The 25,153-nt window shown below is 41.5% G+C and overlaps 1 protein-coding gene across 2 annotated transcripts in view; it reads left to right on the top strand.

The window, feature by feature from the left end:
* Window positions 1–25,153, top strand: part of MARCHF6 (membrane associated ring-CH-type finger 6) — a 75,399-nt gene that overhangs the window by 28,544 nt on the left and 21,702 nt on the right. For both annotated transcript variants that reach the window (XM_027074258.2, XM_053202098.1), the window contains exons 6-19: window positions 3,000–3,168; window positions 5,871–6,060; window positions 7,687–7,748; window positions 8,497–8,529; window positions 9,683–9,734; window positions 12,884–12,942; window positions 14,214–14,294; window positions 14,523–14,591; window positions 14,671–14,745; window positions 16,036–16,170; window positions 18,135–18,254; window positions 19,040–19,140; window positions 21,611–21,748; window positions 22,349–22,553. In XM_027074258.2, coding sequence (XP_026930059.1) covers window positions 3,000–3,168; window positions 5,871–6,060; window positions 7,687–7,748; window positions 8,497–8,529; window positions 9,683–9,734; window positions 12,884–12,942; window positions 14,214–14,294; window positions 14,523–14,591; window positions 14,671–14,745; window positions 16,036–16,170; window positions 18,135–18,254; window positions 19,040–19,140; window positions 21,611–21,748; window positions 22,349–22,553 — 1,489 coding nt within the window. The remainder of the gene's footprint in view (window positions 1–2,999; window positions 3,169–5,870; window positions 6,061–7,686; window positions 7,749–8,496; window positions 8,530–9,682; window positions 9,735–12,883; window positions 12,943–14,213; window positions 14,295–14,522; window positions 14,592–14,670; window positions 14,746–16,035; window positions 16,171–18,134; window positions 18,255–19,039; window positions 19,141–21,610; window positions 21,749–22,348; window positions 22,554–25,153) is intronic.

Raw genomic sequence — 25,153 nt, 5'->3', positions numbered from 1 at the left:
TTGTTTTTTGTTTTCATTTTTGAAGAACAGCTGTGATAAAGTAATTTTTAGAAGTAGACAAAGGCCTCGAAATAGGGCACTGATGGCTATGGCCATGACAAAACAGGGAAGCAGTAATTTAACACACTTGAAAATCTGGAATTAGTGTAAGGAGATAACCCTTTGTGTAAAAATACAGGCCTTTTGTGAAATGATGCAGTAGAAACCAACAGGATAGTGTTCCCTTTTCTGGACATCAGATTTTTTTATCTCAGCCATCCAGAGCATGGTCTTAGTATAGAAGTTTAAAAAGTCTGTCTTAAATGGCTCAGCTGTCATTTGTGTGTATGACATAGTTCACCTCTGACTTTCGGTTAGGAATTGTGTACAAAGCAAAGATACATATTAGAAGTAGTGAGGGAGGTCAGAAAAAGCAAGGGGTGACTGCTAAGTGGGATGGAAGTCTTATTTTAATAGGTATAAACTAATGAAAGAACCATTTCACGTAGGGAAGGCTTATTCCATTTAGTTTGGACTAAAATTCTGTAAACCATTATAGTTTATGAGTGTGTGTAGTAGAGGCCAGTCAGTATCTCAGTTGTTTAGAAAAGTTGGCTTGAGTTCCTATCTGGACAGTTTAATGAGGTAGAGATACAGTATTTTTCTCATGGTTTCTGTTTTAATGGCTAAGTTAACATTTACCAAAGCCTGAATTGGGAGGCTTCGGCTATGTGAAAAACAGGTGTTTATGGAAGCCATGTCAGTGAAAATGCCGGACAAAGTGTAGTACTTTACTAGCTACCTTCACTTCTTATTGGTAGAACCATTGAACAGCTGGTTATTTGGCAGGTGTGATCACTCAGGTGATACAGAGAGGTAGTTGGTTGTAACAGAAGGAACCCTAGCATTGGAATACAGTGTCTGTAGCTGGAAGTTTTTTGGTGACCTTGGGCAAATCACTGGAAATTTCTGAATCTGTTTCCTCATCTGTAAAGTCAGGAAGATCATGCCTCAGGGATTTGGGTGGGCTATTCAAAGATTAAATTCACATATATCCGTAAAAACTCCATGTGAATTTGGAGTACTTGTGGTAGTGTTATAGCAGAATTATCCCCAAAGCTCAGAGCCGTTGCTTGCCTTACCTTACATTGGCAAGCTCCCCTTTTCTTTCTGACCTTATTGGTTGGTGAGACACCAGAATCGCCTTCGAGACACTGCTGATTGACGGGAAGAACACCGAAGGCATGGATGGGGGGGATAGTCAAAAGAAATTGTAAACATGGTTTGGTTTTATAATTCCATGCTGCCTTTTACAGTTTGAAGAATTGAGCCAGTTTTCCTGAAAGCAATTTTAGCTAAACTACTTTTTTTTTTTTAGTGAGCATTATTTAATTTTCTCTATAGTATTAATTTTATTTCTGCAATTTTACTTTAAATTTCTTAATATTGTAGCTGCTGCTTATATATTCTGTAGCTAAGTTCTTCAGATCATCTCTAGGCACAACATACTAAAGCAGTTAATTACTGCTTTAAAACATACTGCCCCCAAAACTTACTGACTTAAAACAGCAGTAATTTTGTTTGCTCATAATTCCGGGGGCCAGCAGTTTGAGCTGGGCTCAGCTCATCTGTTGGGCTTGCCTCAGTTACTCCTGTGTTGCCCTGGGTTTGGATGGTCTAGGATGGCTCTGGCTGGGGTGCCTTGGTTCTCTTCCACGTGGCCTCTCATCTCGCAGAAAGCCAGTGGGGCTTCTGTAGGTGGTGGACACGGCAGCATTCTAAAAGAGTGAAAGTGGAAGCTCACAAGCTGTCTTCTAGGCGCTAAACTCAGACAGCCTCTCCTTCATCCAGGCAGTTCACAGAACCAGCCCTGACTCTAGATAGGAGGGAAAAGAACCCTACAAAGGGTTTGTTACTGTTTAAAACTGACGTCAAACAGTTGTTATTCTTATTGCTGGTGACAAGTAGAGATAGAGAAGGGGGTGTTTTAGTCCCAAGCTATCAAAGTTTTAATAATCTGAAGGGTTCCTTAGCTCAGGAGTGGTTAGCATTCCTCTTTTGATTGGGATATATTCCAGATCATATCTGTGGGCCACATCAGTTCTTTAAGTTTGGAGCTTGTAGGCTGAGATTGCTCAAACGGATCCTTCTTCAGACTTTCCATGGAGGAAAAAAGTCATTCCATTCTGATGGAAGATTTTCCTAAGGCCACCAAGATTTTTGAGTTATCCTTGAATTATTCTGAAATCAGACGTAGGCTGGGGAAGGACAAGCCCTTTCAGAGAGGGAGAGAACAAAGAGGTCTTTGGTGTCATGATAATGTATTTTCATGTACGACTGTAAAGGAACCGTAATGTCTTTCTGAATTGGTTGAGGGACTACCGGTATGTTTGCAGTTGCCATCAAAATTCGATCTGCTTTCTAAGTGACACTTGTCTAAAGTGCGTTACAGACTTTGTCTTATACACTGCATAGCGAGTATCTCTCGGCCTTTCTTGGGCATTGTCATTAGGCCTTTCTGGAGGTGCTTCTGTCCCTTTCTGTTTTACTGGTTATCTTCATGTGTGTGGGTCTCAGCCAACCAAGTTTGTTAAACTTGTGTGTAAAGTAAGGATAAGGAGAGTCTCCCTGAGGGTTGGACAGTCACTCACCTCTAGTAAATTACATGTACGTTCGGCTGCTTTTGGTTTTTTGCTTTTTGCCTGCCCCTGTTTCTAAGCCATGTTCATAGAGAGGCTAGGTAGCTAAGTTCTGTGTAGTTCTTATGTTATTCTTTGCTTATTAAAATAAAAACACACATAGTAGAAATGTAGAAATAAATATATTTGGCCAGCTTATAAGATAGTTAGAATTTCACCATTCTCAGAAGTAATTCTCAGAGGCTGATTTCACCCAGAAAATGATGACTTCTTTTTCTGGCCATTCTTCTGACATTTAAGTGTAAAATGAAATGTTGTTACCTTTGTTTTCTTAATTTTAAGTGTTCTTTGGAGTAATTCTCTATAATTTTTTTTTAATAGGGACAATTTATTGGCGGATTGTTTGCAGGGTTGTTTCGTGGTGACGTGCACGCTGTGTGCATTCATCAGCCTCGTGTGGTTGCGAGAGCAGATAGTCCACGGCGGGGCACCGATTTGGTTGGAGCATGCTGCCCCCCCCTTCAATGCTGCTGGGCACCACCACAATGAGGTAACTCCCTCGCCCCCGGTGATTCTATCTGAGTAGGACGTGGGAATTACTGTCACCTTCTGAGACCTAAACCCTTGACTCCTGTGCCCCTTATTCAGAAGCAGGACAGTGAAAAGGTTTGGGAGAAGATTAAGGGAGATGCAAAAAATCAAAAGAAGGCTACTTTTCCTTTGCCTCTTAATTTTCTAGTGAGATTGGGAACAGTGGTGAGGGTGTACCCAAGCGCTCTTGCATTCTCTTTGCCTGGATTTACTGCTTAGCGCTGGCCTGGAAGTTACCATGTGTACTTCCTGGATATGATGCTGATGTGCCGCCTGGCACTAAGGAGGCTGCATACCTCCTTGGTTCATCAGTTTCTTCATATGTAAATTGCTTGTGTTTCCTGCTCCCGGTAGCAACATTACCAAAAGTAGAAAAATCGGAACCCTGTTAACAGTCTGGTGCATTTTCGCTGTTTCTTGATGAGAGATGCCATGCTTAATGTTAGATACAGGAGCATTTGCTAGAAGTATTAAGAGAAAGAGGATAAGGTAAATGGTTTTTAGTGTCTTGCTTGCTGAGAAATTTTGGGGCTGACAATGTCAAAATATTAACTACTTACGTTCGAAAACTACTTACACTTCATACAGTTTTATTATGGAAAATTGACTCTAAGATACTCAGAATGATAATTAACAACTTAATTTTTCATTTAAGGACCTTTTGCTGTGTCAGTGTGTAGCTTGGTCTCCTCAAATTCTGACATTCTTTTTAAAAAAATTTTTTAACGTTCATTCATTTTTGAGAGAGAAAGCATGCAGGAGCAGGGGAGGGGCAGAGAGAGAGGACAGAGAATCTCAAGCAGGCTCTGCACTGTGAGTGCAAACCCCAACGTGTGGCCTGAACCCACGAACTATGAGATCGTGACCTGAACCAAAGTCGGACGCTCAACCAATTGAGCCACCCAGGTGCCCCCAAATTCAATCATAATTTTTTCTTTACAGAGTTAAGAGTGTAACTTCTCCTTAGCAAATCACACATGCAAGATGTGAGACTAGAAAGAAAAGATACTTCTTATGTAGCATTACTACATTTATGGTCGTACCTCATATTTTGAAGCATTTAATGCAGTTTTTTAAGAATCTTTATTGACTCCATGGGGGTTCAGTGTTTTCCTTAACTGTAGCTGTGTCTTTGCATTTGGTCGGTAGCAGAACTTAGTAAGAGCCAGAGGAGAATGCATGCGGGAACTGACAGCATCCATATGGATAGGTTCACCTACTGAGCAGGAATTAGACACCTTTTCCTCAAGTATTTAACTGATAACTGAGAATTAAGTTCTATATCTGTACGGGTGTAAACGAATAGGTAATGAGTAAAACTATTTTCGTCCCTGAGATGGTCAGTGAAGGCAGTAAAGAAGAATTGCCACCCTTTCCCAGAGTTGGTTGTGAGGTTTGAGTCTCCTCATGAGCTGCCCCCGCCACCCTCCAGGGGAATCTGAGTTCTCTTTTCCCAGAGGTGAAGAAAGGAGTTGGAAGGGTACCCAAAGACACTAAGAAATCGAGAAATTCAGAATGATCAAATAAGGTCACCACCAAATGAGATGGTGGCTCAGGAGCCAGAGGTCATCCTAATAATGGCTCCCCAGGTCCAGGTTCCACAAGAGCCTTCTGGGATTTCCCCGGATGGCCTTGATGAAGACTGGAACACGTTGAGATCATTCCGTTGAAGGAATCCTCCCAACCCTGTAGCCTCCAGGTAGAGGTGGCAGCTGGGCTCAAGGGTGTCCTCAGACCTCTCCAGGATCTTGCTGGACAGTGGCTGAGACCCAGTGTTTACACAGAGGAACAGACTGGAGATGCTGGCGTACGAGTAATTCCAGGTTGTCTTGCCTGAGGAGCTCAGAGCGCAGGTGCAGGGATGGCAGCCTGGGGTCAGAATCCCTGGTTGAGTCTCATTGCTCCTTCTTGCTCAGCCTGCATGAGAAGTAACCAGAGTTCTCTTGTTGCAAGATCTGACTGCAGTCGTGGGAAGTCTAACCTTGGTTTTCCTTGAGTTTGCCTTTGACTAGTTGTAATAATAAATCAGAACTCAGGTCTGGATCTCTTTTGGCTGATGCAGCTCTCTTTCCTGAAACTGTGAACTCCAGCAGTTTCTCTCTCCTATTGTTAAGACAGTCAGCCTGCTGCTTATTTTTACTCTGCTGAATGCCTCCTTTTTTGCCTCCTTTTGTGACATGTTTTAACGTACTGTTTTTATGTATACAAAGGGAATATTGCTTTAACTTTCTGAATTCTCCATTCTTGCTTTGCTGGCACGAATAGAAGCTTCTGTAACCACACCAGTAACTCATTTGGGATGTGCTTGAAATGTTAAAGTTTGGTCCTCAAAAAAAAAATGTTTAAAGGTGAAGAAGGATTATGGAATCATGCGTTCAGAATAGCCAGCCACATTTGTTAACCCATTTCCTGTGCTGTTTTGTGAAATCCCTAAATTGTACTGAATGAATATAGACACTGTGACATGAATTCACGCTCTTATATACTGAGTTGATCCAAAATCAGATACTTGTAGAAAAGGTGACTTTGAGAGGTGTGTTTTGGAATTTTAACAGTGTGTGTGTTTATTAGTTTTATTTTTTTAGCAGGAAGAGTGCTATTTGGAAATAGAGCAAAACTGAGACAAGTTAGCTAAATTTCTGGGCTTCTCTGTCACTTTAGGCTCCAGCGGGAGGCAATGGTGCTGAAAATGTGGCCCCTGACCAGCCTGCTAACCCGCCGGCCGAGAACGCAGTGGTGGGAGAAAACCCTGATGCCCAGGACGATCAGGCAGAAGAAGAGGAGGAGGACAACGAGGAGGAAGAGGACGCGGGCGGGGAAGATGCAGCCGATGCCAACAACGGGGCCCAGGGTAATGGCCGCTGGCCCATCCTTCTGCTCCCTCCATGACCATGAACCCACTTCCAGCTTTCCTTGAGGAGAAGGACTAGAATTTTCAAAATTTTATGGGCTTGGAGTTGTATTTCCGGCCTGTTTTTACTCTGTTTTGCAAACTTGCATTTCTGGATATACATACGTGTAATTTTTTTTTTTCCTGTGAAGCAGGGTACATTTTGTGTTTTATTTATGTATTTAATGTTTATTTTTGGGTGAGTGCAGGCGGGGGAGGGGCAGAGAGAAGGGGACAGAGGATCCGAAGCAGGCTCTGTGTTGACAGCAGCAGGCCTGATGCAGGGCTCGAACTCAACGAACCACGAGATCGTGGTCTGAGCCCAAGTGGGATGCTTTACCGACTGAGCCACGCAGGCGCCCCACGTTCTGTGTTTTAAAATCCTGCTTTGTGTGGGACTTTTCTAGAATGAATAGGAAGAAGTTACTTGTAAGTTGTAGTAGATCCTAGGTTTTTTGTTTTTTTTTAAAGGAGTTTGATACAGATATACTTTATTCCTTTCCATTTCTATTAAGTCAGCACAGCTTTTTATATCAAAGAAGAATTCTTGAGGTGTACACGGCAGGCCAGATGCCATTAAGGAGGCCATTTCTCTTCTTTTCTAGCAGTTTGTGACTCCAGAAAGCTAAGAAAATCCAAGACTGTGCCCACCAGCCTGCTATATCGCTAGCTCACCACCTCCATTTCCCCCTCTCACCCCAGAGTTTTCCTGTCAAACACCATACTGTGTCTAGGCCCTCTTGACATTGCTGACATCGGAGTGCCTCCCGGGCGCCGGCACTCGGGTCCCTGCCTTCATGGAATTTCTGGTCTCTGTGAAGAAGCAGGAATACCCAAGTGAACAAGTACCTCGTTACACATTGTGATAAGTGTGCAGGTTGCTCTGAGGATGCTCTTGGGAAAGACCCTTTTTAAGTAGGTTCTCCGGGTAGCTCAGAGTCGGTGACAGCTGAGACCTCGAAGGATGAGAAGCGAGTTGGGTCATGGGAGCAAGGGGCCTTCATCGGGAGGGGCGAGTGTGTGTTCGAAGGCTCTGAGAATGTGGCCCTGCTGCCACCCTGATGCAGCCTCCATTTCCCTCTCTCGTCCAGCACAATAGCTCCTAATGAGCTGCTGTTCTCTGCTCTCGCCCCACTGTATTCTCACTGCACAGAATGTTCCTAGTGCCTCCTGCCTTAAATTCTTGTAGTGGTTTCTCCGTTGTACTAAAGAAGAAAACATAGTCCAGTTTTACCTTCCCCGCTTGTACGATTGGATCTCTGTCTGCCTTTCGTACTGTCTCTTCTGCCACCCTCCCCCCGTGAAGAAGTCTTGTCCCCTGCCTTCCTCATCTTTCTCAAGTTTGCCAGATTATTCTGGTTTAGTTCCTCTCTTTCACATAATCGTATTTATTGCCTTTCCAACACTTAACCACAGTCTAGAATTAACTATGTATGTGTTTCATTTGTTTATATGTGTTCTTCCTGCCCTAACAGGCAAGTAATGTGGTTCAGCTTCTCATCAGTGGTTTACAAAACACCAAACTAAAAGAATGTGTTTGTGGTTCAGGTTCCATCAGTAATCTTTAAATAACAATTATATTTCCAGATGACATGAACTGGAATGCTTTAGAGTGGGACCGAGCTGCAGAAGAACTTACGTGGGAAAGAGTAAGATTCTTTCATGCATTCTAGTGTTGTTGTTGTTTTTAATTATTTTAATTATTTGAGAAAGAGCACAGGGCAGGGGCAGAGAGAGAACCCAAGCAGGCTCCTCACTGTCAGCGCGGAGCCCAATGCAGGGCTTGAGCTCATGAACCGTAAGATCGTGATCTGAGCTGAGATCAAGAGTCGGAAACTTAACTGACTGAGCCACCGAGGTGCCCTGCGTTCTAGTGTTTTAACCTGAAGCTGTGTTTTAAAGTCAGGCATTTTTATATTTATACACTAATTTTGTAGTCAACGTTTGGTGGAGACCGTGAACTTTAATTTCTAGAGAAAAGTGACATATTGTTTGTGGTGAAAATATTAAAAATATAATGTTATTACTGACTATTTTTCTACTTTCTGGCCTTTAATACAAACACATTGTGGACGTTTGGAAAATGAAGTAACAATTTAAATGAAGTATTATTCTGATACTGCAAGTTGATAGGTCCTGAAGTCTTGACTGGCTCCATAGCTAATGTAAGAAGTAAACCCAAGATGGAATTGTTTTGATTTCATAATCATAAGATTTAGAATAAAAGGAGGCCCAGATATAAAACTCTAGTAAGTTTTTTACTCTGAAAATGATAAGCTGTTTTAGAAAGTAGTGGGTAAGGGTTATGTTTACAGATAATTGAAAATGAGCCTTTTTTATAAACAGAAAAAAAATCCTGTTGCATCTTTAATTCATGTATATTGTTATTTATTTTAGATGCTAGGACTTGACGGATCACTAGTTTTTCTAGTAAGTAAAGCCAATATTTTTTAATAATAAGAGTTGTGACTTAATTATCTTAATGACTCAGCAGTTTCAAATTTACAGTATTATGTGCTGGCTTTTTACGCTTAAGGTCAGCATGCCCTGTGCCTTTTGATTACTTGATATGTTGAAGAAAGTCTGTTTTGTGTATTGAAAATATTGGCAAAGAACAAAGGTAATAGTATTTAAAAAGGTAATTATTGATTACTTGATTTTTAGAAAACAAAATGAGATACAGAATTGTAGTTAAGAAGAACTTGATCTTTTTTTTTTTTTTTTTTTTTTTTGGTCTTTTTAAACTTTGCAGTATATTAATTCATGCCTGAGCTGGTGAAAATAGAGCAGCTTTGCAGTGTTCCCGGCGACAGGCCCATTTTCATGTTAGGTTTCCGCTGTTTGCCAAACCTCACCTATCTTCTTTACTTCCTGGTAAAGAGTACATACGGCTCAGAGGTGAGGAGTACTCCCTTAAAGGAGAAGTGATGCTCTTTTCAGCTTCTGTAATATGAAACCGCTTGGGATGTTTGAGTGTTAAGGTGACTTTAGCTGCATGGGGACCTCAAACAATCACGTAAGGCGACAGTCATCTTGGAGGTGGTAATACGTAGTAAGTAACTGTGGGGGTGGACGAAGGGCCAAGAGGGAATGAGTGTTCTAAGACCTCCACTGAGACAACCGGGGTGCCATAGGGAAAAAAGGGACCAAGGAAGATCGAATGACCTTGCAGAAACCATGAGAACCAAATGGGCAGTGGAAAGAAGCACTGTGCAGTTTACATTCATAAGAAGTTCAGAATTAATGTGATTTTTAAATTTTCCTCCATTTGGAAATTTTCAGCGTCATCTGATTTAAACGGAATCTGGGTATTTTTGGTGAGAATTTGTAATTTGTAGTGGCTTGTTTCTGAAGAGGAAATGTTTATAGATTGATGTTTTTCCCCTACATGTAACATTATGAACTTGAGCCTTATTAGGCTTAATTGTATGAGCTATGTAATGAAAAATAAGTTGCACATAATTTCTGAAATGAAATCTCAACATTCTACAGTGAAAATTCCAGTCTCCTAACTAAGTGGAGTAGTCTCGTTAGACATATAGTAAGAATTGAGTATGTTTTATTAATGGCTCTTTTCTTTTAGGAACATGTCTTCTGGGTGGTGTCTTTAAACACACTCTTCATTCTTGTTTTTGGTAAGTGGTGTTTATACTGTTATTTATGGTAATAAGATAGGAGTTGTTTTTTTGGAGCCTTGTTATGGGTTTTGTTTTTGTTTGTTTTTAAACACAGGGATGGATATACGAAATGGTTTCAGATAGTTATCCTGTACTGGAAGGCCCCACCCATACAGATAACTTTTCTTTCCTAAGCGACATTGACTATAGTTACCTACCATCTCTGCTTCTTTGGGGCATTTCCATCTCTTTTTATAGAAGCTGGTTTTAGACTGAGTTGAGGATAGGCATCATCCTGTCTCTGGAACCAGTTTTGTGGTGATTATCTGTGTGTTCTTCCCTTTGGCAGAAGATCTTGTTTCCTCTCTCAGAATCCTATCCAAGGCCTTCCCAGAGACCCTGGCTTGGGAGCTGTCACCAGAGGTGGATAGAGGCTTGAGGAGAAAAGTGAACCTTTCTCAAGTGTGAATTTCCTTTAGAACCAAATTCCAGTGAATGCAAAGTCATTTCCAAACACTTTGACAACTGCAACTGTGAGGATTTTGTGACGACACATGAGTCCCTCCTGTTGGGAGTGATTAGAGAAAGGAAGATGGGCGAGGAGACAGAATTCACAGGTTTTTCTGCTTTGAGAAAGATGCAATTCCTGCACCTCTCAAGGGAAAGGAAGTGGAGTCTGATAGAATCAGGCTGTTAGATTGTGCTTTGATTTGTGTCTCATAGAGACACCTCAGGCTACACATCTCTTGATAGGGCTGATCTTTGAGAAATTCCTTCTTTCTGCATGTGAGTTACCCCTTAATTCTGCTCAGGAGGGGCAGTATAGATTTCCCAATGTTCTTACACTTTATCCTAAGTTACTCGTTTTGGGTTGCCAACCACGTTGTGACTCAGAAAGCAGTTAGGCCTTCAACGGGAAGTGTTGAAGTGTTGTAAAAAAGACATTGAATATGTAGACTTGAGAATGAGACGAAAAACTAATTTCTGAATATTATCTATGAAAGAACAAAAAAAATTTAAAGGTATCTTGTTGAAACAAAATAATCTTGAAAAAGTTCCATTGATTCTTAATTTTTAGTAGCTATTTAAGATGGTGCAAATTGATAGGAAGCTCATTCTTTGTTTCCTTTTGCGAGGGTTGGGGTGGGGGGGGTGGAAACATGAAAATGAAGATTATTCTGCATACATTCTTCATTATGTAAAATAATTGATACATACATAGAGTGTGAAACTGTTCTGATTCTTTGAGAGAAAAAATGATGTGTAGGTTTTGTCTTTGTTCTTGCAAGAAAAGCTTAATGCTGAATTAATGTTTGGAGGAACAAGTCGCCTTTAAAACATGAATTATAGTGGGGCACCTGGCTGGCTTCTTCGGAGGAGCGTGCAACTCTTAAACTTGGAGTTGTGAGTTGAGCCCCGCATTGGGTATAGAGATGACTAAAAAATAAATAAACAAACTTAAAAAGAAAACATGAATTATAGAAACGGGAGCACTCATTTATGTAAAGCAAATCTAAGTAAATTTTTTTTTTAATCCAGCCTCTAAGCTTATGCTATAAAAAAAGTTGTCTTCGTATGAAACCTGTATATATTATACTTAGGATCTTTTGAAATGAACCAAGAGGTTTTCCTTTTCTTAGGAATATACTTTTCCTTAAAGGTGAATGGCCATTGGGATTAAGCACACTCCTATTTCTTTTCTACTTTAGTTGCTCTGTTGGAATTTTCCACCTCCATTTTTGGACTCTTATGGTCATGTACTTTGCAGAATTATAACCTTATTATGCAGCTGTGTCCTAGTAGAAGGGAATGATACTGAGAAACTGACCTTAATTTCAGGATATTTATCTGGTAGTTGCTGTGTAATTGGATAGAAATTGTTAACAATTGGTGCTTCTCAGGAGCCTGTTTGAGTCATCATCAGAGCTGGGTGTGAACAAAATAGGAAAAATTCTGCATAGAGTTTTTTCTTACTCTTACAGGAATTTCTCGTGCTTTATAATACACATATTAGTAAAATAATGTGTGTATGATTTATAATTTTAAATATGTTGGGAATACCTGTTCAAAATAATTTCTACCCATGGAATATAATCGATTAGAGAGGTGTGGTGGCCAGATCCTGTAGATTCACTCTTTTGTCTTAATGATTGAGTCCCCTCGTGGCTTCCCTAGTAATCTGTGCTGCTCAATTAATTTTGCCATAAAGAAAATATAATTACATTTTATTAAGAAAAATAAAATTGTATTAACATGACAAGAAATACTTGAGGAAAAGAGACTATACAAATTTTTATTATGAAAATTTTAAGGATATTTTCTCATTCAACCATAGTGTCTATCACACTGTACTAAATTAGCAGAATTTAAGTTTTTTTTTTAACAATCCATCATATTAAAAATTCCTAGATTGTCTCCTTAAATGTCATTTTACAGTTGGTTTGTTTGAGGATGAAAATAAGGTCTACACATTAGTTTTGGTTGTTAAGTCTTAAGTTCCTTTTGATCTAGCATATTCTTTGCTCCTTTCTGCTACTTCTACCCTATTTTGCCATTGGTTTCTTGAACAGACTAGGTCACTTGTCCTACATTTGTCTGATTTGTTTCTTGTATTCTGTCTACCGCCTTGCTCCTTTGTCTCTATTTTTCCTTTAAACTGGAACGTTTAAGTAACGTCATAGTTAACCTGAAGCTGTTTGTTCAGAAGAAGCCAGACAGGTGTGCGGTTCTTTCCCTCCAATTATCAGTTTTCAGGGCAAGGAATTGATGTGCTGTTTCCATGGGTGATGAAAGTGTTTTGTCTTCTGTTGCTTTTTGTCCTTTTGCGGTTTTGTTTTTGGCTTTCCCCTTTTTGAGTAGTATGAACTCGTGTATTTGTGAAGCATTCAGTGTGTTTCCCTCAGTTTGGTCATTCTTTGATGCTCATATTGTCCTTTCATGAGACTTCATGATGGTTCCTGGGTCCTTTTGCCATGAGCCTATTCGACTTTGATATCTTTGTTGTTTTCCGGTTATAGAGAACGTCCTAGGCAGTACATTTTTGACCCCAGTTCTGGAATCTTTCATTTCTCGAAGAAGCTCTGGTTCCTTTTAGTGTGGGTTGACACTAGGAGTGTTCGTTGTTTTGATTTTGAAGTTTTCATTGAGTTTTTTTCTTCCCTTTTTAGCATTTTGCCCTTACCATATTGGTCATTTCTCCCTTGTTGGTTTGGGATTTGAAGAACACGTGAGTATAATACTTTTACAAGCTTACTTTCATTATTTTGCCCCAGATTTGATATTTGTTGAGTAAATGATAGTGTTGTAAAGAGTTACTTCATTTCTCAATTTGCCTTACACAAAGGAATAGTTATCCAGCATTACCTCATTGTTTTTCTTTTTTAAACTAACAGAGGCTCAAGACAGTATAGATAATATTGCCAGCTGAGGAAGATGTGCTCTGAATCCCATGATGCACTCATGTCTTTCTTCCTGTTGGGTGGGCCAAAGGCATGCTACTGGACAGTTTTCGTACAGGATGATTTTTGACCTGTTCCATTAACTTGTATGCTCCCTTCTCTCCCTTTTCGTTAGCTTTCCCATAGTGAATTTAGAAAAGTAGCAACATATCAGTCAACTTAAAAAAAAAAAAAAAAGGATTGGTCTGTTTTGGAATGATAGGCTATAGTGTTTTCTAAAGAATTTGTTTTAATTTTGACATCTCCATGTTTTTAGAGGTAGATAAATATTTGGATGGTCAACTACAGCTATTTTGTGGGGTCTAGTGACTATTTTGTGTAGGGGTCTATTTTGTGAAAGATCTAGTCTTTCAAGGAAGAGCTGACATATCTGGAACGTTCTGTTCAATTTGTGTATGTAAATCCGGAGAGCTCAGATTCTGAAGCGTTCTGAAAGGGCAAAGAGATGTGTTTCAGTGTTTAATTGCAGCTCTGCTTCTCGCAGTTGAACACACTTGAAAGGTTCACATAAAGCTTTGATAAATTTGACTTTCCAAACTATCACCACTTGCTGTCTGAAATTCAGGAACCCAAAAGATTTGTCACTGTCCAAACTTTCACTCTCTGTAAGTTGAAAATGGAATGGATTTGGAGAGCAGGGGAAATGTACGCAGTCGCTCCTCGGGGTGGGAGGTGAGGGGCTGAGACGGACCTGGCCGGCCGGCTGCTTGGGTGGCGCGCTGCTGCTTTCTTTGCTCAGCCCTGGGCGAGTCCGCGTCAGGCCAGAGTAGAGACGAGACTAGTGTTTTGCAGCAGTTAATTTTGTAAAATTTAATTCACTCTGCTTTTATTTTGTCTGCTTGAGTAGAGTGTTACTCTTTGATTTTACCTCATCCTTTCATAATACACAGCAGTGGGAGAGTCTGGTTTGCAGAGATGTCATTCAAAGGGGATTTTATAGTTGTTTTACAGCTTTTAGTCTGCTTGGATTGTTCATACATTATTAAACTGGGATGTAGACCGTATGGTAAAATTAAATTCTATTTATTTTTATTTCCAGGTACAAGCATCTCATTTTGAAGGTCTAATCACAACCATAGTTGGGTATATACTTTTAGCAATAACACTGATAATTTGTCACGTATCCTTTAATTAACTAACGTGGGTATTCAGTGATGTTATTCATACCAAAGAGTTGTTCCTGTTAATGACAAAACTGTTTCTTTTCTCTTGTCCTTTCAGTAAAAGCTGTAGATATATGTAGTGAGGATGAGGACAGATAAAGTATGAAATCAATTGTCAAATAATATTAAGTGTTGCCTAAATAAGTATCTGTTATGCTCAGATTTTCCTTGACTAGATGCTGCAGGGCTTGGCAACTCTTGTTAAATTTCATAGGTCTCGTCGCTTGCTGGGAGTTTGCTATATCGTTGTTAAGGTAATTCCTGTTATAAGTTAAAACCGGAAGTGGCTTCTCCCCATTTGGATGACACTGATGATCTTTGTTTTTACCACAGGTCTCTTTGCTAGTGGTGGTAGAAATTGGAGTGTTCCCTCTCATTTGTGGCTGGTGGCTGGATATCTGTTCCCTGGTAAGTTTGTTATTCATTATCATATGACCTAATAATTTAAAAGCTTCAACAAAGGAGGTCTTTAAAATGAATTCCTTTTAAAGGAAACTCAATAGGATAGTAATTTGCTTATTTTTTCTGAGAATGAATCATTGTGGAGTCTTAATGTTACTAGTATTTGTTGAGTACATGATTTTATTTGAGGCTTTGTGCAGATTTTTGATGTCCGAATATTTTGACTGGAACCTTTCTAATAACCAGTGGAGAAGTTTTGTACCCATTTTACTCTTCTAAATTTTACCATAATGCCGAGACGTTACATACATAAAGAGAACAATCTAATAAGACTGTCTTTGTTTAATAAATTCAACTTTAATCATTTCTTTTAACTAAGATGCTTAGTCTTGATTATAATTTAAAAAAATTGTTTTTAATGTTTATTTACTTTTGAGAGCGAGAGAGAGAGAGCGAGCGCGTACATGCGAGCAGGGGAGGGGCAGAGAGAGAGGGAGACACAGAATCCAAAGCAGACTCCAGGCTCTGAGCTGTCAGCACAGAGCCCGATGCGGAGCTCGAACTCATGAACTGTGAGATCATGATCTGAGCTGAAGTCGGAGGCTTAACTGACTGAGCCACCCACGTGTTCCTTGATTATAATTTTTAAGGCTGCCAGTGATAATCACGTTTTGACTTTTCAGAAATATTTTGTGTGTAGAAAAGCACCCATACCTTACTATTAAAACTTGTCATGAATGCAGACCTGTAACCAAGGAAAGAAGGTTATCATTAACCAAAAATGTGTCTTTCACAGTAGCAGCATTAGTAAAGTTTGTTTTTTTTTTTTTTTTTTTGTGAGAGACAGAGACAGTATGAGTGGGGGAGGGACAGAGAGAGAGAGGGAGAGCAAGAATCCCAAGCAGCCTCCGCATTGTCAGTGCAGAGCCCGACACAGGGTTTGAACCTATAAAACCACAAGATCATGACCTGAGCTGAAACCAAGAGTCGGACGCTCAACTGACTTACTGAGCCACCCAGGCGCCCCCGCATTAGTGAAATTCTTATTCGCCCATTGGTTTATCAGTCTTCCTTCTAATATTTAAAACTTTCAAGGGTCATTATCTATCTTTGAAATAGTATCCTGTCTTATATCAGTTATATTTCTGTCATACCGTGAGATGACATTTAAAGAGCTGTAGTCCTAGAACGTCATAACCCATACACGTAGTGATATATTCACTTCCTGGAAGATGGAGATGTTAATTTGGCAAATGTGAGTGGTACAGATCTCTCACTTGTTCTGCTTTGATTTAGGAAATGTTTGACGCTACCTTGAAAGATCGAGAACTGAGCTTTCAGTCAGCGCCAGGTACTACCATGTTTCTGCACTGGCTGGTGGGGATGGTGTACGTGTTCTACTTTGCCTCCTTCATTCTGTTGCTAAGAGAGGTAAGTTCTCAGGGAGACGCCAGCACTGTCCCTTTAAGGAAAGGACTTTGTTTTAACCACGTGTCCTGACTAATTTTCTCAAGGATTTTAGTCTAAGAAGGAATAGCTGATAGAGGAATTTGGCTTTATGTCTTTAAACTGTTTTCAGTCATTTGTCTCAAAAATTGATAAATTTTAATATTTCTGCGTATAGTTAACGAGTTTGAAAGATGAGTAGATGGAGGTTAAAACTACTTGTTTTACTTGGTGTCTTTTGTAGCCATCCTCTCCTACAAATCCTTGAAATTTTATGTGATGTGAGTCTGACTTGGACTTCGTTCAAGAAAATATAGTGCTGGAAATACCCAGAGGTTTTGCAGGATCACAGTGTAAAGTTTGTGATCAAGTACCTTAAATATGGAATCACAGTGAGGGTCGTTTATGACTGCAGTTCACTTGTGGATGAGTGCCTTCACTAGTCCTGTTTTTAGAATACGGTCTTTCCCGATTTGAAGAGAGTGAAAGTAGGGTCAGTATTTGATTAGTATACGTCATGTGCAATCATCCTGGTGCGGTGGGCAGTATAAAAGTGAGTAATTTTGACAAGCGTACTTGCTGCTGTGCATTAGTCCCTCACATATTACCGCATAGTCCCTCTGCGCCAGACACGGTGCTGACTGCTGAAGTAATAGTGAGAAACAGAGACACGATTCCCGCTCTTTCTGATTTTATATCCTGGGGAGGAAGAGAGGCATCTGACAAGTCCGCTTACAGCAGTGAGAGTGGTGATGGAGATGCACAGGGCCGCCGGAGGAGGCCGACTGATCCAGTGTGAATGGCTTAATGCTATCCTGGCGTACATTGTGTTTTGGGAAATTGAGGCATTAAGGAGGGGGGCTGAGGTCAAAATGTTCTCCTGAATCATATAGTGTAAGTTCGGTAAATTCTACTTGCAAATAAAACTTGTATTCTTTCTTTGAAGCAAGTGATTGAGACTAACTTAATCTATTCAAAACTGTATATAGAACCTCTTAATTACACTGTTAAGTGATAAACTGTTTCACATTGAAATTTTTCATCTTCTCAGTGGGGTGGTTTTTGTGGTGCACAATTCTAGAATTGGGGTGTCAGATGAAACCTTAGAGGTCAGATACCCCCTCATTTGGAGGTTGGAGAAATAGAGTTTGGGCAGTTGAAATGCTTTACACATGGCAACTCCGTGCATTTGGACCACCTGAGACCACTACCTAGCCTCGCCCATTGCCCCACCACCCACAGCCTCTTGGGTTGATGATTTCCACTGAGAAACGGAAAAAGGATGTAGACAGTAAAATGAAAATGCTGAAGAGTTTCTAGCTCCTCTCGGGAGTGTGAGGCTGAAATCAGATCTTGTATTAAAACATTTATAAATTGCAACATAATTCTTTCACTGGATGACACAATATAGTGACAGTTCTTTATTTTTCTAGTTTCATTTTATTTATTTTAATGTTTTTAATTTATTTTTGAGAGCGAGAGAGTGAGCGAGTTAGCAGGGGAGGTGCAGAGAGGGAGGGGACAGAGGATCCTAAGTGGGCTGCACGCCGACAGCAGAGAGCCCGGTGCAGGGCTCGAACTCACAAACTGTGAGATCATGACCTGAGCTGAAGTTGGGTTCTCAACTGACTGAGCCACCCAGGTGCTCCTATAGTGACAGTGTTTGAAAACAACAACAACAACAAAAAACAACTTTTTATTTTTGGAGATTTAGGTTTCTTGACAAATTCTACATTTTTTTTTTTTTCATTGAATGATTAAACGGACATCCAACAAAATAGTTTATTTCATATAGATTCTGATTTAGGAACTTCTTTTCATAGGAAAGCCATGTGAATTTTCTGGGACCCATTTTATTAAGTTTTAAAAGCTTACTTTTCTGTTGATATTTTAGCTCATCTACAGAGTCTGAAGACATTGGTGAGTATTCATAGCATTTATATTTGCAGGTACTTCGACCTGGTGTCTTATGGTTTCTAAGGAATTTGAATGATCCAGATTTTAATCCAGTACAAGAAATGATCCATTTGCCCATTTATAGACATCTCCGAAGATTTATTTTGTCAGTGGTAAGCATACCTTTTTATTATTTTTTGAGTAAAGTGTGCTACGCTTTTGTATTGTTTTGTGGGGGTTTTTTGGCGGCGGGGGGTGCAGTCAGGGGCTGGTAGAGTAGATACGTTGAGTTATTTATGTTTAAGTTGGTGGAAGTTAGTTGTCAAATAGCTCTTCTATTGGTTGTTTTGATAAAGTAATTAAAATGTTTACTGAAAACAACATTCCCTAGTTCTTTAGTAGTATAATTGGTTGCCAAATTATGGCTTTTGAATTACACTTCATTTGCATTGGAGCAATGGAGATTCATTAATAGTTTTTAAATTCAAAAAACTCTAAACAGAAGTATCTTGAAGTTTCTTTCTTACCTGGAAGAAGAAATTACCTAGTTAAAGCTAAGTTTTTTTAAAATAAAATTTACAAAGCAATATGGTGCCTTCCGGAAACTTTTGTAGCCATTAATATGGGTCACGTCTTATATGTGGTTTATTAAGTTGCAGATGATTCTGATCGTTCATTGTAAGTTTCTGACCCTCTCTTCACATACCGTGCAGTGATTATCCTTTGTGGCTCCTCCTTGAGCCTTTGTGTCCTAGAGAGAGAGAGAGAGGAGCACCCTTCCCAGGAATGCATTCTTTCCACAAAGTGACCCAAGTATATAGTCTGTGGAGTGAGAACACTCTGGGCCGTGGGTGGGTATAGACACTTGGATTGCATCCTGGCTGGGTATGTTCAGAAGTCTGTTTGTCTCTCACAGGAATGGTTAACAGTGGTGTTCTGCCTTTTTTCTTAACTGCAGATTGTCTTTGGCTCCATTGTTCTCCTGATGCTTTGGCTTCCTATACGTATAATTAAGAGTCTGCTGCCTAATTTTCTTCCATATAATGTCATGCTCTATAGGTGAGTTTTTGAAATTTAGAAGCTTTACTAGTTTAGCTTTGTTGATAACCTAGAGTGTATACATTTAAAACGTTCATTTCTTAACAGATACTGGAAATCATTTGATACTTGAGTTTTGCCATTTTAGATTGTATAAACATTAGTTCAGCAGTTGCATTTTCCAAAGAAAGACTTATTTTTATGCAAATCAAGTGTGCTTTTGTTCAGCATTGAAATGTTTACCATACTTAATGACACCATGTTAGCCACCATCATTTTTGTATGAAAAGCACATCATAAGGAATGTGTAGCCATAGTTATATGTTTAATTGTAGATTAAAATTAAGAAATAAGGCGCTTATGGATGGAAAATCTTTTTCATTTAAAAGCCTAAGTCACCTGGAAACTTAGTCTCTGCCACTCCCCCCCCCCCCCCCCCATTCCTTTTTTCATTGACTTGCATCATCCTTTCAGTTACCTAAACAGAAGGCTGCTGGGAAATTGGATTTTTTTCTCAGACTTCTAATTAGTCTTTAAATATCGTTAAGTCTTATTTTTAAAGGTCTCTTATCTAATCCAACTTGATTTACCACTTCCTTAGTTTAGGCTTTCCTCTTGTTCTCCATTTATAGCCCATCCTTACTTAACACCCTGCCTCTTCCTCCATAATCTACATCATAATATCCGGGTCATGTGCAAGGCTTGGCACAGTCTCATATTGACTTTCCAGCATCCTGTCCCTGCATTGTCTGACTCGAATTCTGCCCTCCAACCATGCTCCCCTCCGCTCAGTCTCCCTAAAACACCTAGCTATTCCTTGTCTTCCTTTCTGTTTAGAATGACCTTCTTCCTCATGTTTAGCTGGAACCCTTTTTGTTATCTTTACTCAAAATCCAAATTAAGATTTGATTCTCTGAATTTTTCCCTAACTAGAGTAAATCCTCATTCCCTCCTTGTGAATTTGGGTCTAGTTATAGTGAGAACCAGGAAGCTTAGGCTTTGGCTATATATATTGTTAGGATAGGCCCATTTTGGTAGTCAGTTACACTTAGAAGTTTAGCAGTTTTGGGCCTGTATAGCAGTATTTAGTCCATTCTTCCATTAAAAACAAAACAAAACAAAACAAGGGCCCATTATATGTCCGGTCCTTTTCTGTGCACTAGGTATATAACAGTGAACCAAACAGAATCAAGACAATTCTCTGCTCTTGTGGAGCTTACATTTCAGTGAGGGGGAGACACCCCTGAAAATAGAATATGTGTATCTGGGGTCATCAGTACTAGGGGCTTGGAAGATGAAGCAGAGAAAGGGGATAGAGAGAGTGGCCAAGATGGGGTTTAATTAGAAGTGACTGATGAGGACCTGAAGAGGTGACAGCTCAGGAAAGCCCTGTCGGAGCTGCTGAGGGATGAGCCATATGGGTTCCTGAAGGTAGAGTGTCCTTGCAGGGGGTGGGCAAGTGCGGTGACATTGGGGTCCGTTTGAGGAGCAGCAGGGAGGCCAGTCTGGCTGGGGTGGAAGAAGGAAAGCATGGTGGTTGGCTGTGAGGTCAGAGAAGTCATGCAAAACCAGATCCTACAGAGTCTCGTAAGCCACTGGAAGCATTTTGGGTTCAACTTGAGCGATTTGGGGAGTTCTTGAAAGGTTTGACCAGAAGAGTGATCTGATACAGGTTAGTTAAGAAGCGTCACCGTGGCTGCTGTGATGAGAAGAGACTGGGTCAGGTGGCCAGGACAGAAGCGGGAAGCCGGCTGGGAGGATGGCGCAGGGACCTTGGTGCTGAGGTGAAGGAAGTAGCAGTGGAGGTAATGAGAGGTGGTGAGATTTAGGGCATTGCTAGGATCCATCAGCAGGACTCCGGCTGTTTGAGTTGGAGTGAAATAAAGGCAGTCAATGACCTGAGCACCTGGAAGGATGGAGTTGCCATTTCCTGGGATGAGGAAGGCTGTGGAGGAGCAGGATTAGAAGGGAAGAGTGGGAATTTGGTCATGGTCAACTGAAGACGTCTCATGTCTGTAGGAGACGTTGAGGTTGCACTTTGGATACAAAGTTCGGAGTTAGGGAAGACGTCTGAGTGGTGCATAGAAATTTACCACAACGTAGAAATTTAAGCCACACGAGTGTGCATTGATCCAGAGAGTATGCACACATGAGAGAGGACAGAGCCTGGGGCCCTCCGTTGTCTTCGGGAGCTAACAGATCTAGAAGGGCGTCCAGTGAGAAAGCGTTTTGAGGACCAAGGAGTAACCAGTTATGTAATACGCCATACAGCCAGTGAGGTGGGACCCAGACCTGACCATCACATTTAACACAGAGGTCACTGGCGACCCTCGTCGGGACTGGTTTTGGAGGATTCAAGGGGGAATGGGGGAGAGGTGATAGAGACCGCGTCAAGGAGTTTTGCTGTCGTCCCATCAGATGTTTAGTATGATACAGTTATGATGGAAAATAGAGTCGCGCTGTAAATCACAGCTGTTTGTCATTGTCCTAGTGATGCTCCAGTGAGTGAACTGTCCCTTGAGCTGCTCCTGCTTCAGGTGGTCTTGCCGGCGTTACTTGAACAGGGACACACGCGGCAGTGGCTGAAGGGGCTCGTGCGAGCGTGGACTGTAACTGCTGGGTACTTGCTGTAAGTAGGCACTTGATGACCTTTCTGACAGAGTACGTTCCGTGCCCCACTCAGGAGATCGGAGTTTGAAGAAGAGACCATTTGGTGATATCTGCAGGTACATAGGATACTTACTTTGTTCACTTCTTCGTCTTGCTTATTTTTCTCATTGCTGTACATCCTTTTATAGAGAACATACGCACGTTTTTACCCTCTTGAAGTTGAATCTTTGTGATTTAAATGTTTTTCCAGAGAATGTGTGGCATTCTGCTGATTCCTTATTGCGAAGTACACACTGGCTTGTATCGGATTGAGCAGGTGTCCCCTGCAGCCTCCGCCATCTCATTTTTGCCGCCACGGATGCGCGTTGAGTTCCCTGCCACAATAGGCAGAGGCGCTGGACTGCATTTTCAGGGTGTTTTGGACGTGAATAGTGAATTTGGAAAAGTTTAATTTAAAGCAGGAACCAGCGTTTAGGCCAGAATGAGGGGATTAATAGTGCTGTGTATGGATTCTGCTTGTACGTTTTCTACCTTAAGGAATAATAAGAAAGTACGTCTCCTGTCTGCTGTTTTATTCTGATCTGAAGAGAGAATTTTTATTGATGTTATTTTTACACAGGGATCTTCATTCCTATTTATTGGGAGACCAGGAAGAAAACGAGAACAGTGCAAACCAACAAGTTAACAATAATCAGCACGCTCGAAACAACAATGCTATTCCCGTGGTGGGGGAAGGCCTGCATGCAGCCCACCAAGCCATACTGCAGCAGGGGGGGCCTGTTGGCTTTCAGCCTTATCGCCGGCCTTTAAATTTTCCACTCAGGGTAGGTACTAGAAGACCTAGACATGGGGCGCCTGGGTGGTTCAGTTGGTTAAGCATCTGACTTTGGCTCAGGTCATGATCTCGCAGCTCATGAGTTTGAGCCCCATGTCGGGCTCTGTGCCGACAGCTCAGTGCCTGGATCCTGCTTTGGATTCTGTGTCTCCCTCTTTGTCTCTCTGCCTCTCCCTCACTCACAGTCTCTCTCTCTCTCTCTCTGTCTCTCAAAAATAAAAAAACATAAAAAAAATTAAAAAAAGACTTCACCAGAAGTCAAGTTTTTTCCCAATTTCTATTGAGAAATTTGCTGCTGTGGCTGGTGCTAGGAGCAGGTAGTCCTCTGTATAGAACTATCTCGCAGTCTCCTGAAAAGAGCCCCCAGCTCTCTCGTTAGCAACGTGATATGTGTAAACCTAAGGTAAGTTGATCACATCTCATAAGTGGCTCACAGTGTTGGGATTCCCTATGCTGCTGCTCCCTCTGCTGTTTGAAAGGAGCAGTGTTAAAGACCCTGGTGAAAATAAGAAATTAACATTATTGATACATTTCAATTATGTGTCAGAGCTGAAATGGGCATTTTAATGTTTTCCCTATTTAATATTCTTCCTAATATGGCAAGATTGAGTAGTAATCTCATCTTTACATCTGTTGAAAGTAAAGAGCAGATTGGTTAAGGAAGTGTCTTGTCCCAGCAAAACTTTCCCCCAGGCCCCACCAGAACTGTTCCTGACAAGGGTCGCAGTGGCTTTTGTTTCGTTAAATCTGATGGTCAGGTCTTGGTCCTCACCTCACTGGCTGGATAAGTAACATGTTGCACGTTTGGTCAGTCCTTACTCCACAAAACGCTGTTTCAGAAAGCATTCAGGAATCTTCAGGGAGGATGTGATGCTTTTAAGTCTCTAAATTAGGCCAGCCAGAGAGTAAAATTGGAAGTGGAAGGGCATGCCAGGCACATGCCAAAACACGAGGCAGGTTAGACATGGTAAGTTTGGAACTGAAGGGAATTAAGTGGATCTAGAGGGTGGAGTGCTCAGGGGGTGCCTGGGTGGCTCAGTCTGTCTGAGTCTGTCTGACTCCTTTTTTTTTTTTTTTTTTTAATTTTTGTTTTAACGTTTATTTTTTAATGTTTATTTTTGACAGAGAGAGAGTGGGGGAGGGGCAGAGAGAGAGGGAGACACAGAATCCAAAGCAGGCTCCAGGCTCTGAGCCGTCAGCACAGAGCCCAATGCGGGGCTCAAACTCACAGACCGTGAGATCATGACCTGAGCTGAAGTCGGATACTCAACTGACTGAGCCACCCAGGTGCCCCTAAATGTCTGACTCTTGGTCTCTGCTCAGGTGTTGACCTCAGGGTCATGAGTCCAGGCCCCGTGTTGGGCTCTGCACTGGGTGTGAAGCCTACCTTAAAAAAAAAGGAGTGGGGTGGGGGGGGGGGCACCTGGGTAGCTCAGTTGGTTAAGCGTCTGAGCCTTCATTTCACCTCAGGTCACGATCTCAGGATTTGTGAGATCGATCCCCATGTCGGGCTCTGCGCTGATGGCATGGAGCCTGTTGGGGATTCTCTGTCTCTGTCTCTCTCAAAATAAGTCAATAAGCATTTAAAAAAACAGAGGGTGGGGTGTATGCAGGTGAGCGTGAGCGATGGGGGAGTCGTGAGAGATGAAGCTCTTAGGCAAAAGGTACTTTCCGGCACAGATGAGAGACAGTCGGTAGGAGTTTCTCAGGCAACGAAGGCCGACAGGCTCCTCTTGGAGTGTTATGGTGGGTGCTTCTCCGTCTTCCCTCTAGAGCTCTCCCTTCTGGGCCTGGTGAGGGAGAAGGCCAGCAGCAGATGCTCCTCTTCTGCCCCGGGGGCAGCCACTTTCCTCTCAGCCTGCTCGCTTCTCATGCGCACATGTCTGTCCAGGAGCCTCCGCTACATGTGACCGTTCACATTTAAAGTTAATTAAAAGTAAATACAACTCGTGCGGATGTGGTGTGATGGATGTGTTATTCACTGGTAGGAATCCCTTTACAATGTGTACGTACAGCGAATCACGTTGTACACTTTAAATACATCACGGTTTTGTCGGTGAGGGGAAAGTACATTTCTAGTAACAGCACACGCAGAGTAAAGACAGTGTGGCCGTCACCGCCCGGTGACCCCACGTTGCGTGTGCTCGGCCGCTTGTGCCAGCGCAGGTTCCGTCATCGGTCACAGAGAGGTCTAATTAGGCAGCGCTGTTAGAGAGGAAGCTTTCCTTTTCACGAAAACTTGTTTTTTTGAGAATGTGATTACAAAGTGAGTGTTGGGGCACCTGGGTGGCTCAGTCGTTTGCGTGTTCAGCTCTTTAGCTCAGCTCAGGTCATAATCTCGCGGTTTGGGAGGTTGAGCCCTGAGTCAGGCTGTGTGCTCACTGACTGTGTGGGGCCTGTTGGGGAACCTCTCTCCCTCTGACCTTGTTGTCCTGCACATACGGGCACTCTTTTTCTGTGTCTTTCTCAAAATAAGTAAACTTTTAAAAATGAGCGTGCACACACAAGTGGGGGAGGGACGGAGAGAGGGAGGCACAGAATCCGAAACAGACTCCGGGCTCTGAGCTGTCGGCACAGAGCGCAACACAG

Source organism: Acinonyx jubatus, chromosome A1, assembly GCF_027475565.1.
Source record: "Acinonyx jubatus isolate Ajub_Pintada_27869175 chromosome A1, VMU_Ajub_asm_v1.0, whole genome shotgun sequence".
Taxonomy (NCBI): domain Eukaryota; kingdom Metazoa; phylum Chordata; class Mammalia; order Carnivora; family Felidae; genus Acinonyx; species Acinonyx jubatus.
This window is presented reverse-complemented; position numbering and strand designations above follow the sequence as displayed.